Source organism: Erpetoichthys calabaricus, chromosome 4 (assembly GCF_900747795.2).
Source record: "Erpetoichthys calabaricus chromosome 4, fErpCal1.3, whole genome shotgun sequence".
Classification (NCBI taxonomy): Eukaryota; Metazoa; Chordata; class Cladistia; order Polypteriformes; family Polypteridae; genus Erpetoichthys; species Erpetoichthys calabaricus.
Window position 1 is genome coordinate 25,675,331 of NC_041397.2, and position 17,521 is coordinate 25,692,851.

Below are 17,521 nucleotides of genomic sequence, written 5' to 3' on the forward strand. Positions count from 1 at the left end.
AAAAGTATATATAAAATTTTCAATTTGACATTAAATAGTCCTCTTCTGATGATCAGTGTCAAAAAAGCCAAATTAAATAAACTCCGATTCAAGTTGTGTAACAATAAATATAAAAACTTCCAAGGCGCTGTACATATGACAAATCTGAAGCCCATATATAACCTAATACAGTATGCACATTTTAAGATGTAGAATCAACCAGAGAAAAATCTACACAAAAATGGGGAAACCATGTAAACTGCACACCTGGGCATCAGGTGAAAAATCCAGAGAGTTTCAGGACCAATTAGTGTCAGTTTTTGCAGATTAAAACAAAAACTATTAATCAATCAAGACAAAAGCTACAGACTCAAGATAAAACTTTCAGTCTGGTAAAGTGGTGCCAAAACAAAAAACATATCTGACGAATGGTCAGTTTTATCAAAATATCTTACATCTTACATGCATTTTAAATCCAAAGACACTTAATTGTACAGAAAATACTAAAACAATAATTACTCCATATCAGTCTATTAACTAACTAACTGATAGCTGCTCAGAACCATAGAGGATGCCAGACAGCATCAGGAGTAAGGAAAAAAACAGTGCTGGATTGGGCCACATGTGGCATGGAAGGGCATATTAATGCACACACTAGTAAGTGTCCATATAGTCACCAAAGTACCTGACTGAATAATTTGTACATAGGTGGAAATTGGCATACCCAGAAAAATAGAAATGCTAAAACAGACACAAAGTGCATGTGCAAACTCCATACAGACAACAGCCAGGCCAGGATTCTGGAGATGTGAGGCAGCAGGAGTAGCCATTGTGCCACTCGAGAAGAAGCCAGCAAATAGAGTGTAGATTTTAGTATTAATCATTAGAACCAAAATGACCTCATCCAGTGTGAGCAAAAACACACAAGCTGACTTTTAGGAAGCAATTTAAGATTATTATTCTTTTATGTTGTTTAAATACAATCAAGCTGCCTGTTATACTTTGGCTTTGCCTTTTTTCATCTTCAGTTATCTGTTAGACAGGGTGTGTCCCTTCCTTGCACCTGCCGCTGTAAGGGCAGCCTTTATATCCTCTCTCTCCTCAAAGAGGTTTCGGCAAGATAAGAAAATTAGCCAATGACTTATCTAGCATCATCTGGATTATTTTTCTTTTTCCATATAGTTTATTTTTTAACATTGAGTAGCCCCTTCACAAACTGGAATAAACAATATACTATACCTCCGCCTTCTTGATTATAATTTAAATAGGCATACTATTCTTGAGATTGCCCACTGGATGGCTCTCAAAACTACCTGTAGATATACTTTATAACATCACTGACCCCAAAGGTAAACACAACAGAGTTGTTAGGAGACATTAAACAGGCTAAACAGAACACATGGAAAATGTACAGTACTGGAAGCATACATTTGTTAAAGATAAAATTGCATATGAAGGTAATTATTACATTAAAGTAATTCAGTTATCAAAGCAGATCATCCATGGGTGAAAGATTTTACAATTGCTACATATACTTACATACTTACTTATTTACATATAAAAATGAACAGTGTGATTAAAAATAGACTATGTGATGGACGACCGGCTACAGACTCCGGTCGCCACCCCCAGGCCGCTAGGAGGAGCCCTCCGGTCAGCATGATGGTGCCCCGAGTTCCAGCAGGGCCTCATGGACTTTGTAGTTTATATACACAGCCCTGCTGGATACCTTGGGGACCACCGGGAGTCGCTGTAGGGGGGCTAGTGGGCTCTTGCGTGCCCTATAATCCGGGAGGGCGTCACAGTCACGTGACCGGAAGAAACAACGTACTCCCGGGGTGAAGAAGAGGACTGTTTACCCTGTCCCGGAAGGAAACGGACTTGTGGGTTTGGCCAGGAACCACTTCCAGGTCCGGGGATATAAAAGGACTATGGGAAAGCCCAGACACTGAGCTGAGCTGGGAGGTAGGGTGGCGAAGTGTCTGGGCGAGGAGGATTGGTGTATTGTTTGAGAGAGAATTGTTATATGAGTAGTGTGGTGGAAAGGGTGCTTTGTGCACGTGAAGACAAGAAAATAAATAAGTCTTGTGATTTTACAACGTGTCTGGAGTGGTATCTGAGGGTTCAAGAGGTGGACAAAGGGCTTATCTGTTACAACTAAATAGATGGATCCCTCCTAGGATTCTGCCTTGGTATGATTGTGCCATAGTGAACTTTGGAGCTGTTTTTTATAGAGAGGTGCTACTGTTATAGTTAGCCATAGTAAAAACATTTAAGGTGAAGGGCCACACAAAGAGCAATCCATAACTGATCCTGATTAATATTCAATTTAAGTCAAATAAAGCCTCACCTGAAACAGAAGTACAGTGATCCCTCGCTATATCGCGCTTCGTCTTTCGTGGCTTCACTCCATCGCAGATTTTAAATGTAAGCATATGTGAATATATATCGCGGATTTTTCACTGCTTCGCGGATGTCTGCGGTCTACAGTACGTGTGCTTCCTCAGTTGATTTGCCCATTTGAATTCAAACAAGGGACGCATTTGAATTCAAACAAGGGACTCTATTGGTGGATGGCTGAGAAGCTACCCAATCAGAGCATGCGGTTAAGTTCCTGTGTGCTGCTGATTGGCTCAGCGACAGAGTGCTGCATTAACCAGGAAGTACTAATCTCAATCATTCAGCATTAACGTGCACAAGCGCCAACAGAAGATGCAAATGATTGCAGAAAAGGTAAAAGTTTTGGATATGTTGAAGGAAGGAAACAGCTACACAGCTGCAGGACACCATTACAGCATAAATGAGTCCACGATTCTTTTTATTTAAAAAGGAGGAAAAGCATATAAGATCTACGGCCGCAGTGTCTTTTAACCAGGGCGCAAAATGAGTTGCAAGTGGACGTTGTAAGGCAGTAGTCTGGATGGAATCTGCTTTAGGGATTTGGATTGAAGAGTGATGAAAGAAGAACAACGGCGGTGCTAAACAGTCGACTGAAGAGGCGCCTTTAGAAGAGCTGTAACACTATCCTTTGTTGTGCAGTAAAATTAAACTCATCGTTATCGGACAAGTTGTCGTGTCATTGTTGGTGAGTAACCATAATTAATTATTTACATACAGTACTTATTACATGTACATAGTTTAGTGTCACTGTACACACATTTTATTGTATGCAATTTTTCTTGCATTGTACGTATTTATTGATAGTGGCCTGTCTGTCGTAATGGCTGTAACATATGTGATATCGGAGACGCTCGATATCTTTAAAATAATATTTAGGTTTTACTGTGTTTACATACATAATTTCAACGAATCTTACCTAATATCTAAGAGAATACAAAGGGTTTATGCTGTATAATTGTGTGTGAAATGTTTATAATAGTGTGGGACAGTTTATAAGGGCTTAAAATATATAAAAATAACCACATGAACATATGGTTTCTACTTCGCGGATTTTCTTATTTCGCGGGTGGCTCTGGAACGCAACCCCCGCAATGGAGGAGGGATTACTGTAAAGGCATGATGGCCAGGTTATTCATGTGCCCTGGTCAAACGCAGCCAGAAAAAGATTGGGCAAAGGATGAAGGTCAGGTGTAAGTCCAGTCAGTTAACAGGACAGACCCAGGCATATTAGGCTATGGAAAGTGTGGAAACGCTTGTATCCTGACGGAGTGTGAAAAAAGGCAGGATATAGTTACTGTATATACATCTCTATGCGCAGCACTTTCACTGGAAACAAACTTCTCAATCAAGGGGTATTTTGCCCTCCTACTATGGAGCTGCCCCAAAAGAAAAAAGTAAATGTGGCAATACTCATTAGCCCTTAGCAGGGTGCTATTTATTCTTGTTTATGACTGATTCACCTAAATTGCAGAGAGACATCAAGGCAGTCAAGGCTTTTCAATGTGGGCATTAAATCCCACCAAGTGTGCATCTTGTCTCCCCTCCCTATTATGGTTTTTCAGGGGTAAAATATAAAGGTGTAGCTTACTATTAGAGGGCATAAAGTTTGAGAACCTATATGTCGAATTGTTTTTGTTTGCAAACAGTCAAGATTCAAGATTCTTTATTTGCTTTTTGTGTAAATGTTTATAGGAAATCTTAATAAAAGGTGTCATTTTGCTTGGCTTTTCTCTAGGAAATCTTACTAATCTTACTAATCTGTCCAGTCATGTACATTGAAAGATAGTACAGGTCACTCAATTAAAATACACAACAAAACAATAGCAAGACATTAAAATAAAAACCAGAACACTTACATGGCTATGAAGTATGCTCATGGATGTTTAATGTATGTTTAATGTTCCTATTCCAGCCGTGGTGTACATTATTGAGAAGATAGACTGCAGAGAAGTAGAATCTGTTCTTGAACCAAGAGGTGCTAACTTTGATACTAGCATACCTACAGCCTGACCTCAGTTTGGAAATCAAACTGTGCCCAGCGCAAGTAGGATCACACAGGAATGCATCGATCCTATTTCTGCAGCGTTTGGCATATATGGACTCTTATTGTGGGAAGTACAGACCTAGTGATATGCTGTGCCTGCTTCATCCCCGTTTGTTGTGAGGTCTTTTCCTAGGCTGTGGTGATCTCTCCTGTCCATATACTCTGAACAGTGCTACAGAAAAAAATCACCAGCATTTATATCTGCATGCCGCATTTCCTAAATCAGCTTTGAAATTGAAGGCACTGCTGTGCTTTTTTGATGATGACACTGGTGCTTTGTAACCCGTTTAGTTTCTCTGAGATGTGCAAACCAAGAAATTTGAAACTGTGATTTAGGGTATGCATTGGAAGATGAAAAATAGTACCTCCTAATCTGAGGTCATGGTTCTCCACCCAAAAAAATGTCTTTTCCTTGAAGGTAAGGAATGAGAAGCTGCTCCCAAGTGCATACCGGTAAGTTAAAATATGTTGGTGTCTTATTAATTATTTATAGCACAGATAATGATAACACTCAGCAATGAATCATAAAAATGTCACATTCTCTTATGTAAACATGACTAAAAACCTTAAATACCTTATATTTTACTGAATAAATGTGTGGAAAGGTAATCTCTACAGTTACTAACATGACATATTTTTGCACATTTTAGTAAATAATTACACTTCAATTGCTATATTAATAAATTAAAATAAAAAAATAATACTGAGGAAAAAAGTTAATAAAGTGTACAGGAGAATTCTTATGAATATGGCAGACACAAAAGTGTCATTAAACTACAGACAGGGATACCCTATCAACAGTAGAAGATAAAAATTGGGTTTCAGATGTGACGTGCTTGTTAACATTGATGGATAAATTCAGGTCTACGGAGAGAGTTCCAGGGAGCACAAGGATAATCAGTTTGCCAAAAGAATCTCAAAGAAAAGTCACGAAAACTGACAAGCAGTGATGGAAGATCTCAGAGATTAGCAGTTTGACTCAGGATGAACAATGACTATAAACAGGCTCAGGTAGTGTTTAATACATACAGTACCTCTAAGTCAGTAACAGAGTTTTAAACACAAATCAATATCAGACAGAAAGCTTGTGCACTTCAGCCAGCTAAACAACACACATTAAAACTCCAGGAATTTCAGCACCTCAAGGCTAAAGCAAAGCCTGAAAGAATGAAAGGCCTTGACTTGCAGTGCACGTGGGAAAAGCTTAACTGAAGGAACCGTAAAGTGTATAACCAAATGCTTTAGGGTCACAAAGTGTTTCTCTGCAAATACGCAAGAGGTGATCAATTAGTTAAGAGCAATTTTATAATGAGCTGGACATAACATTCGCAATCATCAATAATTTGCGGCTAGGATTCTACAAAGAATTTGTTTTATCTTTTCTTTTTCCTGGGTACGCCTTGCATGCCACATTCTTAATTTTGCTTTCCTTATTATTACAGATTAAAACATTGGCAAACTCTGGCACACACTGTGCTACAATGATATGGTAATATACTTTAGCATCATGTAGCAGTAGAAATCATCAGGGGTTCATTATTATTAACAGATTGTGTATACTGTAAGAGACCATGACCATTGAATACATAATGAGCTCCAATTATCTGACAAAATGCTTCAGCATCACATAACTGCAGAAATCCTTAGGAGATCATTATGATTAACAGTCAGTATATACAATGGAAGATGTCACAACCACTAGACTTTGTACATTTCTTACTTCAGAAAAAGGACACATTCTTATTCCTATTCTTTAAAGCACTCACATAAAAAAAAAAACAACTTAAGGTGTCACATTTAGGTCAATCGGCTTATGCAGACACCTATCAAGGAAGCAGGAAGCAATAAACACCTTATCTTATTTTAGATGAAACATACCCTTGTCTTCAATAGTGAAGTAGAAGATATCACTTGTAGCGTTGTCCCCTTCTCGTAATACATAGCAAATCTTCATGTCGTCAATATCAGCTGAAAAAGTAAATGCAGTCATGAAAAAGATCGGTAAGATTAAAAAGTACTTTAAAAATATTTAAACATTATTTTCCAAAAATCAATGTAAATTTATGAATTACTTTGTTTTTACAGAAGAGGAAATACTGTAGTTAGGTTGCAGTTTTATTAGACAAGATTAACTAACTGAATAGTCAGGCAGTGTAGCACAGTGGCTAAGGAACTGGACCACCAGTTTGTTGGTTCAATTCAACACCAATGACTCACAGTTTGACCATGAACAAGTTTCTTAACCTGTTGGTGTTTAACTGCAAAACATATCTGTAAATCTGTGAACGGTGTACTATACATGTGTACTTATAAATTATCTTGGGGTGGTTTAAAAGGTGCTATATAAAGTAAAATGTGTTAATTTGTACATATGTACAGTACATATATTATCAAACCCGCTCAATCATGTTAAATGTCAAGTGCTGCTTTTCTCAGAAGCACAGACCAAAAGGCACTTTATGGGTCACCAGTTGATCGCAGATAACTTTAACTCATACATCTATAGAAATCTGACCATGAACGTGGGCTGCCCATAACAGAAGACCAAGTAAGGAGACAACTGAGGAAGCTACACACAGGAAAAGTTGCAGGACCAGATAGAGTCAGTCTTCAAGTTCTTAAGGCCTGTGTTGACCAACCTGCTGAGACTGTCCCTAAGGCTTCAGAAAGTGCCACTGCTGTGGAAAACATTTTACATTGTTCCTGTTCCAAAGAAGGCAGGCACATCTTCACCAAGTGGCACTTACATCTCACCTCATGAAGACATCTGAGAGGCTTGTCCTGGGCTGTATGAGTCCTCTTGTGGTAGACCACCTGGACCACTGCAGCTTGCGTATAGGACAAAGATTGGAGTGGAGAATGCAAATATCAATCTGCTCCACAAGGTTTATTCCCATCTGGACAAAGATGGCAGCACTGTGAGGTGTATGTTGTTTGATTTCTCCAGTGCCTTAAATGTCATGCAGCCTTCACTGTTAAGGGGCCACCTCAGAGATATGCAGATGGTTGAGCCTATGGTGTCCAGGATAATGGACTATCTGTCAGGGAGACTGCAGTTTGTGAGACTTAAGGACTGTGTCTTTGAAATGGATGTGAGCAACAAAGGAGCACCACGAGGAATAGTCCTGTCTCCTTATTGATTCACTTTGTACACCTCAGATTATAATTATAACACCAGGTCAGGTCATGTGCAGAAATTCTCAGATGATTCTGCACTTATGGAGTGTATTGATAAAGGGGATGAGTCCGAGTAGAGGAGTCAGATGGAAACCTTTTGCTTCTGGTACAAAGAGAAATGTCAGTAACTTTACATAAGCAAAACCAAGGAGCTCGTAATTGATTTCATCTCACCAAAGAGCCTTTATGTCTGGTCACTATTCAAGGACAAGTACACTATCTACAAGTACTTGGGTGTCCACATCAATAACAGGTTGGTCTGGCCTTGGAACACAGACAAACTACATACGAATGGGAAGAGCAGGCTCTTTTTTCTTAGGAGAGTGTGTTCCTTTAATGTGGTAACAGATTTGTGAAAATACCAATGGTTTGTGAATTTAAAAGAACTCTTGCTACATACAATAACACAGGCTAAGTCCAGGTCATCTTAATCTGTAGTGACTTGCTTGGTAGTCCTCACCATACATTAAAGATTTCACTTTTTTCTGTATGTTAGGAAGATTTCAGAGCACAAAGAACCAAGAATTGTCAAGCAATGGAAGAACCACACAATCCAGTAAAGACCTATAAAATGCCATTAAAGAATTATTAATTTTAGAGTGGGAAGTGACATCCTTCACATCTTCTACAACTCTGTGACAGCCAGTGCGATTTTCTACGCTGTGGTGTGCTGGGCTAGTAAGAACACTTAAAGAGATTCCCACCGAATCAAGAAGCTAATTAAAAGGACAGGCTCAGTTATGGGATGCAATCTAGACTCCCTTGAGGTCATAGCAAAAGAGAGATGCTGGAAATCATCTCTCTGGCTCACTAACACTGAGGACTTTAAGCCAACATATTATTCAGCAAAAGTGTGTCAAGAAACACTACTGGGACTCCTTTATATCAATGGCAATACGCCTGCATAATGCCTCACTGGGAAATCAGATGTTTTCTTTCTTTTTAATTGTCTTGCTTTTTAGTCATTCTTATGTGTGTTCAGACTATATGTTGGGAGTATACATATATTCTGCTCCTCACAAACTGAGGGCACCGTGGCGGATGTTAGCAGATTGCTGGCCAACCACAAGCGTTACCTGGTAGGTAACCACCAATACAATCAGATTGTGACACAGACTACGAATGCCGTGAATGTAATTGCCCCGATCTACATGCTGTCAAATAAACGAACCACACGCCGTGGCGCAACATTAGGGGCATCGCCTCTGGTGCTGACGTCCAAGGTTCGATTCCCGAGAGGGAGTGCAGTGGAGTGTGTACACCTGATGAGCCCAGAATGAGGGCGAAACACGTGTCGTGTACTCTTTGCATTTATTTGACAGTAAACTATTTCAACTATATATATATATATATATATATATATATATACTAGCCAACCCGTGGTGTAGCATACACCGCATAATTATGTATTGATGGGTGAACACTTCCTGAACGACACAGAAACACGACAGCAGAAACACGAAACGCAGTTTATAGCATTCCATTCAGTTCTTGCTCAATGGTATACATAGGACAAACTTCAAAAAGAATCACAACACGTATACAGGAACATCGTAACGCCGTCAGAAGAAAGGACTCACTTTCATTGATCTATACCCATACTAAATCAACAGGACATACATTTAACTGGGACAATGTACAAGTAAAATTTAAGGCCAGTACTAAAAGTGCCAGAGAGCTGGCCGAATCTTGGCTATCAAATGAGAACGCGATCAACAGACACTTGGACATAAATCCAGCATATGCAAACTTAAGAAGAACATGCTCATAATAAATAAACTGTACACCCAATACCCCCCCCCCCCCCCATCACACTGACTTAGCCATCTACACCCCCCCCACCCCGTCCACGTAATGTTTTGCTATATATTGCCTTTGATTCTTGTAAGTCTAAGCATTATCCTCTGATGAAGGGGTTGAAAGCTCAGGAATGAAAACTACTTTATGATACGTGATTCATTTTTCTCCCTTTGTGGATCTCCAGCTGCAAATATGCAAACTGTATCACAGACCTTCTCTTCCATTCACACATATATAGAAGCGAAGGTCTGTGATACGGTTTGCATATTAGCAGCTGGAGATCCACAAAGGGAGAAAAAAATTAATCACGTATCATAAAGTACTTTTTATTCCTGAGCTTTCAGCCCCTACCAGGAGCCTTCATATATATATATATATATATATATATATAGTAATCCCTCCTCCATCGCGGGGGTTGCGTTCCAGAGCCACCCGCGAAATAAGAAAATCCGCGAAGTAGAAACCATATGTTTATATGGTTATTTTTATATTGTCGTGCTTGGGTCACAGATTTGCGCAGAAACACAGGAGGTTGTAGAGAGACAGGAACGTTATTCAAACACTGCAAACAAACATTTGTCTCTTTTTCAAAAGTTTAAACTGTGCTCCATGACAAGACAGAGATGACAGTTCTGTCTCACAATTAAAAGAATGCAAACATATCTTCCTCTTCAAAGGAGCAAACAAATCAATAGGGCTGTTTGCTTTTAAGTACAGTGATCCCTCGCTATATCGCGCTTCGCCTTTCGCGGCTTCACTCCATCGCGGATTTTATATGTAAGCATATTTAAATATATATCGCGGATTTTTCGCTGCTTCGCGGGTTTCTGCGGACAATAGGTCTTTTAATTTCTGGTACATGCTTCCTCAGTTGGTTTGCCCAGTTGATTTCATACAAGGGACGCTATTGGCAGATGGCTGAAAAGCTATCCAGCTAACTTCTCTCTCTCTCTCTCTCTCTCTCTCTCTCTCTTGCGCTGACGTAGGGGGGTGTGAGCAGGGGGGCTGTGTGCAGCTGCTTCCTGAAGGACAGGCTGCACGGAGCTTCGCATACTTAAAAGCTCAAAGGGCACGTATTGATTTTTTTTATCTGTCTCTCGCTATCTCTCTCTCTCTCTCTCTCTCTCTCTCTCTCTCTCTCTCTTCCTGCTCCTGACAGAGGGGGTGTGAGCTGCCGCCTTCAACAGCTTTGTACCGGCGGTGCTTCGCATACTTAAAAGCCGTATTGATTTTTTTTTTGACTGCTTGCTTTGCACTCCTTTGAAAAGGAAGATATGTTTGCATTCTTTTAATTGTGAGACAGAACTGTCATCTCTGTCTTGTCATGGAGCACAGTTTAAACTTTTGAAAAAGAGACAAATGTTTGTTTGCAGTGTTTAAATAACGTTCCTGTCTCTCTACAACCTCCTGTGTTTCTGCGCAAATCTGTGACCCAAGCATGACATTCTAAAAATAACCATATAAACGTATGGTTTCTACTTCGCGGATTTTCCTACTTCGCGGGTGGCTCTGGAACGCAACCCCCGCGATGGAGGAGGGATTACTGTATGCGAAGCACCATGGCACAAAGCTGTTGAAGGCGGCAGCTCACACCCCCTCCGTCAGGAGCAGACAGAGAGAGAGAGAGAGAGAGAGACAGATAAAAAAATCAATACGGGCCCTTCCTGCTTTTAAGTATGTGAAGCACCGTGCTGCATGTCGCTTCACGAAGCAGCTGCACAGAAGGTAGCCAACGTGAAGATAATCTTTCAGCATTTTTAGACGAGCATCCGTATCGTCTAGGTGTGCGAACAGCCCCCCTGCTCAATCCCCCTACGTCAGGATCAGAAAAAGTCAGCGCAAGAGAGAGAGAGAGAGAGAGAGAGAAAAGTAAGCTGGGTAGCTTCTCAGCCATCTGCCAATAGTGTCCCTTGTATGAAATCAACTGGGCAAACCAACTGAGGAAGCATGTACCAGAAATTAAAAGACCCATTGCCCGCAGAAATCAGCGAACCAGCAAAAAATCTGCGATATATATTTAAATATGCTTACATATAAAATCCGCGATGGAGTGAAGCCGCGAAAGGCGAAGCGCGATATAGCGAGGGATCACTGTATATATATATATATATATATATATTTACCTGTCTATTTATATATTCATTTATTCAAAGAGCTTCTGTAAAAAGCCAAATTTCCCCCAAGGGACAAATAAAGCTCGTTCTATCTATCTATCTATCTATCTATCTATCTATCTATCTATCTATCTATCTATCTATCTATCTATCTATCTATCTATCTATCTATACCCACATGATGCAATTGGCAATGGGAGTAAATAACTATATATATAGATTAACTGTCTACTGTTTTGGTGGTACAGTGGCACTGTATTCAAGGCTGCTGCCTAATAGATTTGAATCTAACACCTGGTCATTGTCTGTGTGACATATGAATGTTCCTCCTGGTGCTCTGGTTTTCTTCCCTCATCCTCAAAGACATGCAGGTTAGTTTAAATGAAGATTATAAACTGGCTCCAATGTGAGGTGAGTTTGGGGTGTGCATGTATGTTTACCCTGTCCAGAGTTGTTCCCAATTTGGGGCCAGTGTAGAATAGGATAGAATTTGACTTCCATTGCACTGGAAGTAATGAATTAAAAAGTTTTGAGAAAGTTTGTATGTACTGTACAGTACCATTTTAAATTACAGTTTCTAAAGAATCTGTATACATTTACAATTACCTTTTGGTTATTTTAGACATTTAATCCTGAAAGATATTTTATTTGAAATGCATACATTGTATAGTGAACCTATAAAGCTTTATTAAAATGGCTATTACAGATAGTGAGGTATTGTGCCTAAGGGGTTAAATGCTAACTGCCTTACATCAGTCACTGTGTGTGAGTCCTTCAGCTGGTGGTCCAGTTATAAATTTGGAAAAGTATACACAGGGAGACCTTCAGTATGGTGTTCACTACTTAAAATAAGAACTTGTGTGTGATTCCACTAACAGTAGAAAACCTTCAAAACATATTATTCCACTCATCTGTTTTCTAAATCCATTCTAGCCAGAACTATGCCACTGTTGAAAATTACTCCTACTTAATGGGTATGTTTAATGGTTTGATAAATACAGTAGGATTTCAATCTACACATTTTAATAGCCCGATCAAGGGAAAAGCACTTGTTTCCTTGAATCAGTGTACAATGTGCAATCGTTTTTTAGTGTCACTGAACAGAAAAAGTGGAAAGAAAGAAAGAAAGAAAGAAAGAAAGAAAGAAAGAAAGAAAGAAAGAAAGAAAGAAAGAAAGAAAGAAAGAAAGAAAGAAAGAAAGAAAGAAAGAAAGAAAGAAAGAAAGGTTTCATTTGCTTTGCATGTTAATAGTTAGGAATAACAGCTATGTGGGAAACTTCAATCAACACCAAAACGGCTACCAGTCCACTGACCTTCACGTAGCTTTTATAATCCCAGAACTTAATTAGACAGCATAGATCTGTTTTTTACCTTCCTGCTAAAGCTCTCCCTTATTATGATCTTTATTCGTTGGTTAATTTAATGTTTACCTGCAAATTTTTATTCTCTAAACTCCTCCAAAGTTAGAAGTTCTCTTATGACCGATTCCTTTTCTCCGTCTATTCTTTTATTTATTTCAGGATTGAGGCACCACAAACCAAATATCGACTTTTTTTAATGCAAGAGGAGTCGTTCTTGCTGAGAATATTGTAATAAAAGAATTGACGACAATGTGTTTGGGGCAGTAAACCCACTGACACACTGATACCAATTCATCTTCAAATGTGCAGTGAGAACATGCAAAACCCATGCAGACCCTGGCAATGTGAGGTAGGAATGACAGCTCTACACTATTACTGTGCCTATGTTAAAATATCAGCTCTGAACTTACTAAACTTTAACCTGATTAAACTCAGGTGAATTGGTATTGCTAATTGACCCTAGCCTCTGTGTGTGTGTGTGTTTTTTTACCCTCCAATGGATTGACACTCTGTCCAGAGATCATTTATGTCTTGCATCTGATGCTGGCAGCTGCCCCACGATCATGCCATTGATAAGCGGGTTATGAAAATAGATGGGCGTAATCCTATAAACCAGGGCATGAAGTGGGCCTACCGATGCGTACAGGCACCAACAGTCCCTGCATCCCCCATTCCCTGATCTCTAAAATCATATACTAATGTCAACATGCTCCAATCTCCGAGGGAACACCCAGGTATCATATACTAAAGTAAATGCATTCCAATCTCGACTCAAAGCAGGTGGGGGACTTAAGTGTCGTGTAAAATTAACAAAACATCACAAGGACAACCAAAATGTCATCAACAAAGAGTGCCACCACTAATTTGATTACACTTCAAGCACTACTTATAATGTCAGTTTAGTTCTTTTTGCACACTACAGCAGCAGCATATATCTGCAAAATAATTAAATATACTTCCATATGGTAAAAGAACATAAGCGATAGGTATGTGTGACTTTTCAGTTATTACTGTCTAGTTGTACTGAGACTGCAATTTTGGGTGTCAACTTTCAATAATGTCAATGCTGGCCTTGGTGATTACTTTCCGAGGGGGTTAACGAGGTAAATCAAGTAAAGTGAACAGCTGGCTTCCTTTTAAAATGGCTGAAAATCACAACAAGATTTTGCTTTTTATTTCGTTTTCCTTTTTCCTTTTTAAAACAACATGGATACACTGTTTTGCAATATGTATGTAGAATCGATACATAAGATTTCCAGCATGAAAAATAAAGTATTTTATAAGTTTTAAGGTTTCTTCTATCAGCAATGCACCCATGTACCCTTTAGCCCCACTGTAAGCTTAAATTTATACAAAATACTTCACTTTAGAACATATTTTTGTGTGGCAAATGAATTCATACTATGATTAAAAAGAAATACCTTTGACTTGAAAAATACCAAACTTTTCCATTAAATTACCAAATATCAAAAGTTAGTATGCTTCCAGAATATAAAATAACAACATAAATGCACATCTAAATACATTTTTCACAGAACTTTTTGGTGAGGTTGGATTTTAGTTGGCCACCCAGCCATGAGACTGATCTGTTATTTTTTTACCATATGCATTATTATTTTTCTTTTACATTCAAGAATTAATTCTTATGGCATGCAGTATTTAGTGCTGCTGCTTTAGAGCTGCCAAGTCTTGGGTTCAGATTCTGGCTTGTTTATCTTGCTTATTTCCACCTACGTAACATTAATCGTATCCCCCTTACTCCGCCACACCATTCCTATCCTTGTTCATAGCCTTGTCACTTCTTGTCTGGATTATTGCAATTCCCTTTTCTTTGGTCTTTCTTGCAAATCTCTTTATAAGCTTCAACTGGTCCAGAATTCAGCTACCTGCATTATTACTAGAACCCCCTTTATTCACCATATCACTCCCATCTTGCAGCTTCACTGGCTTCCAGTTAAGTTCCATATTGTCTTCAAAATTCTCCTTTTAACATTTTAAGCTATCCACAACCTTGCCCCTCCATATCTGTCCGACCTTCTCCATGTTGCCATTCCCTCCTGTACCCTTAGATCCTCTTCCTCCATTCACTTGACTGTCCCCTTCGCTCATCTTATTACCATGGGGAGCAGAGCATTCAGTTGCTCTGCTGCCCAGCTCTGGAACTCATTACCATCTGAGCTTAGAAACATTGAGTCACTCTTACTTTTCAAATCTAAACTTAAAACTCATTTGTTTAAGACTGCTTTTTCTCTTTGACTACAATTGCTCTGTCTGATTTTAAATTTTGTATTTTTAGTTTTGTTTATAATGGGTGTTTTATGTATTTTTTGGTGTCCTTGAGTCTTTAGAAAGGCACCTAGAAATAAATAAAATGTATTATTATTATTTAGGGCGGCACGGTGGTGCAGTGGGTAGCGCTGCTGCCTCGCAGTTGGGAGATCTGAGGACCTGGGTTCGATTCCCGGGTCCTCCCTGCGTGGAGTTTGCATGTTCTCCCCGTGTCTGCGTGGGTTTCCTCCAGGCACTCCGGTTTCCTCCCACATTCCAAAGACATGCAGGTTAGGTGGATTGGCAATTCTAAATTGGCCCTAGTGTGTGCTTGGTGTGTGGGTGTGTTTGTGTGTGTCCTGTGGTGGGTTGGCACCCTGCCCGGGATTGTTTCCTGCCTTGTGCCCTGTGTTGGCTGGGATTGGCTCCAGCAGACCCCCGTGACCCTGTGTTCGGATTCAGCGGGTTGGAAAATGGATGGATGGATTATTATTTAGAGTAGGACTATGTCGCACTGGAGAACACTGCTACCTCATAGCAACAGTACGCAGGGTTAGAACTCTAGTGTGGTCCCTCTCTGGGGAGGTTTCCATGCTCTTCCTTCTTGTTCTTCTTCTTTCAGCCACTCCCGTTAGGGGTTGCCTCAGCGGATCATTTTTTTCCATATCTTTCTGTCCTCTGCATCTTGTTCTGTTACACCCATCACCTGCAAGTCCTCTCTCACCACATCCATAAACCTTCGCTTAGGCCTTCCTCTTTTCCTCTTCCCTGGCAGCTCTATCCTTAGCATCCTTCTCCCAATATACCCAGCGTCTCTCCTCTGCACAAGTCCAGACCAACGCAATCTCACCTCTCTGACTTTGTCTCCCAACCATCCAACCTGAGCTGACCCTCTAATGTCCTCATTTCTAATCTTATCCATCCTCGTCACACCCAATGTAAATCTTAGCATCTTTAACTCTGCTTCCTCCAGCTCTGTCTCCTGCTTTCTGGTCAGTGCCATCGTCTCCAACCCATATAACATAGATGGTCTCACTACCGTCCTATAGACCTTCCCTTTCACTCCTGCTGATACCCGCCTGTCACAAATTACTCCTGACACTCTTCTCCACCCATTCCACCCTGCCTGCACTCTCTTTTTCACCTCTCTTCCACAATCCTCATTACTCTGTACTGTTGATCCCAAGTATTTAAACTCCTCCACCTTCACCAACTCTACTCCCTGCATCCTCACCATTCCACTGACCTCCCTCTCATTTACACACATGTATTCTGTCTTGTTCCTACTGACCTTCATTCCTCTCCTCTCTAGAGCATATCTCCACGTCTCCAGGGTCTCCGCAACCTGCTCCCTACTATCGCTACAGATCACAATGTCATCAGGAAACATCATAGTCCACGGGGACTCCTGTCTAATCTCGTCTGTCAAGCTGTCCATCACCACTGCAAATAAGAAAGGGCTCAGAGCTGATCCCTGATGTAATCCCACCTCCACGTTGAATGCATCCGTCACTCATACCGCAGACCTCACCACTGTCACACTTCCCTCGTACATATCCTGTACAACTCTTACGTACTTCTCTGCTACTCCCGACTTCCTCATACAATACCACAGCTCCTCTCAAGGTCCCTTTCTAATGCTTTCTCCAGGTCCACAAAGATGCAATGCAAATCCTCCTGGCCTTCTCTAAACTTCTCCATCAACATTCTCAGAGCAAACATTGTATCTGTGGTGCTCTTTCTTGGCATGAAACCATACTGCTGCTCACTAATCATCACCTCACTTCTTAACCTAGCTTCCACTACTCTTTCCCATAACTTCATGCTGTGGCTCATCAATTTTATTCCCCTGTAGTTACTGCAGTCCTACACATCCACCTTGTTCTTAAATATAGGCACCAGTACACTTCTTCTCCACTCCTCAGGCATCCTCTCACTTTCCAAGATTCCATTAAACAATCTGGTTAAAAATTCCACTGCCATCTCTCCTAAACACCTCCATGCTTCCACAGGTATGTCATCTGGACCAACGGCCTTTCCATTTTTAATCCTCTTCATTGCTGTCCTTACTTCCTCCTTGCTAATCCGTTTTACTTCCTGATTCACTATCTCCACATCATCCAACCTCTTCTGTCTCTCATTCTCTTCAAAGTACTCTTTCCATCTGCTCAACACACTCTCCTCGCTTGTGAGTACATTTCTATCTTTATCCTTTATCACCCTAACCTGCTGCACATCTTTCCTAGCTCAGTCCCTCTGTCTAACCAATCGGTACAGGTCCTTTTCTCCCTCCTTAGTGTCCAGCCTCTCATACAACTCATCATATGCCTTTTCTTTAGTCTTCCACTTATAAATAAGCTGTTTTCTTAGGGTACTCT

At 40.2% G+C, this 17,521-nt stretch overlaps 1 protein-coding gene across 1 annotated transcript in view; it reads right to left on the reverse strand.

The window, feature by feature from the left end:
• Nucleotides 1-17,521, reverse strand: part of LOC114649897 (FRAS1-related extracellular matrix protein 2-like) — a 369,649-nt gene that overhangs the window by 335,595 nt on the left and 16,533 nt on the right. Inside the window, exon 2 of the mRNA XM_028799269.2 lies at nt 6,302-6,391. Within this exon, the coding sequence (XP_028655102.1) occupies nt 6,302-6,391 (90 nt within the window). The remainder of the gene's footprint in view (nt 1-6,301; nt 6,392-17,521) is intronic.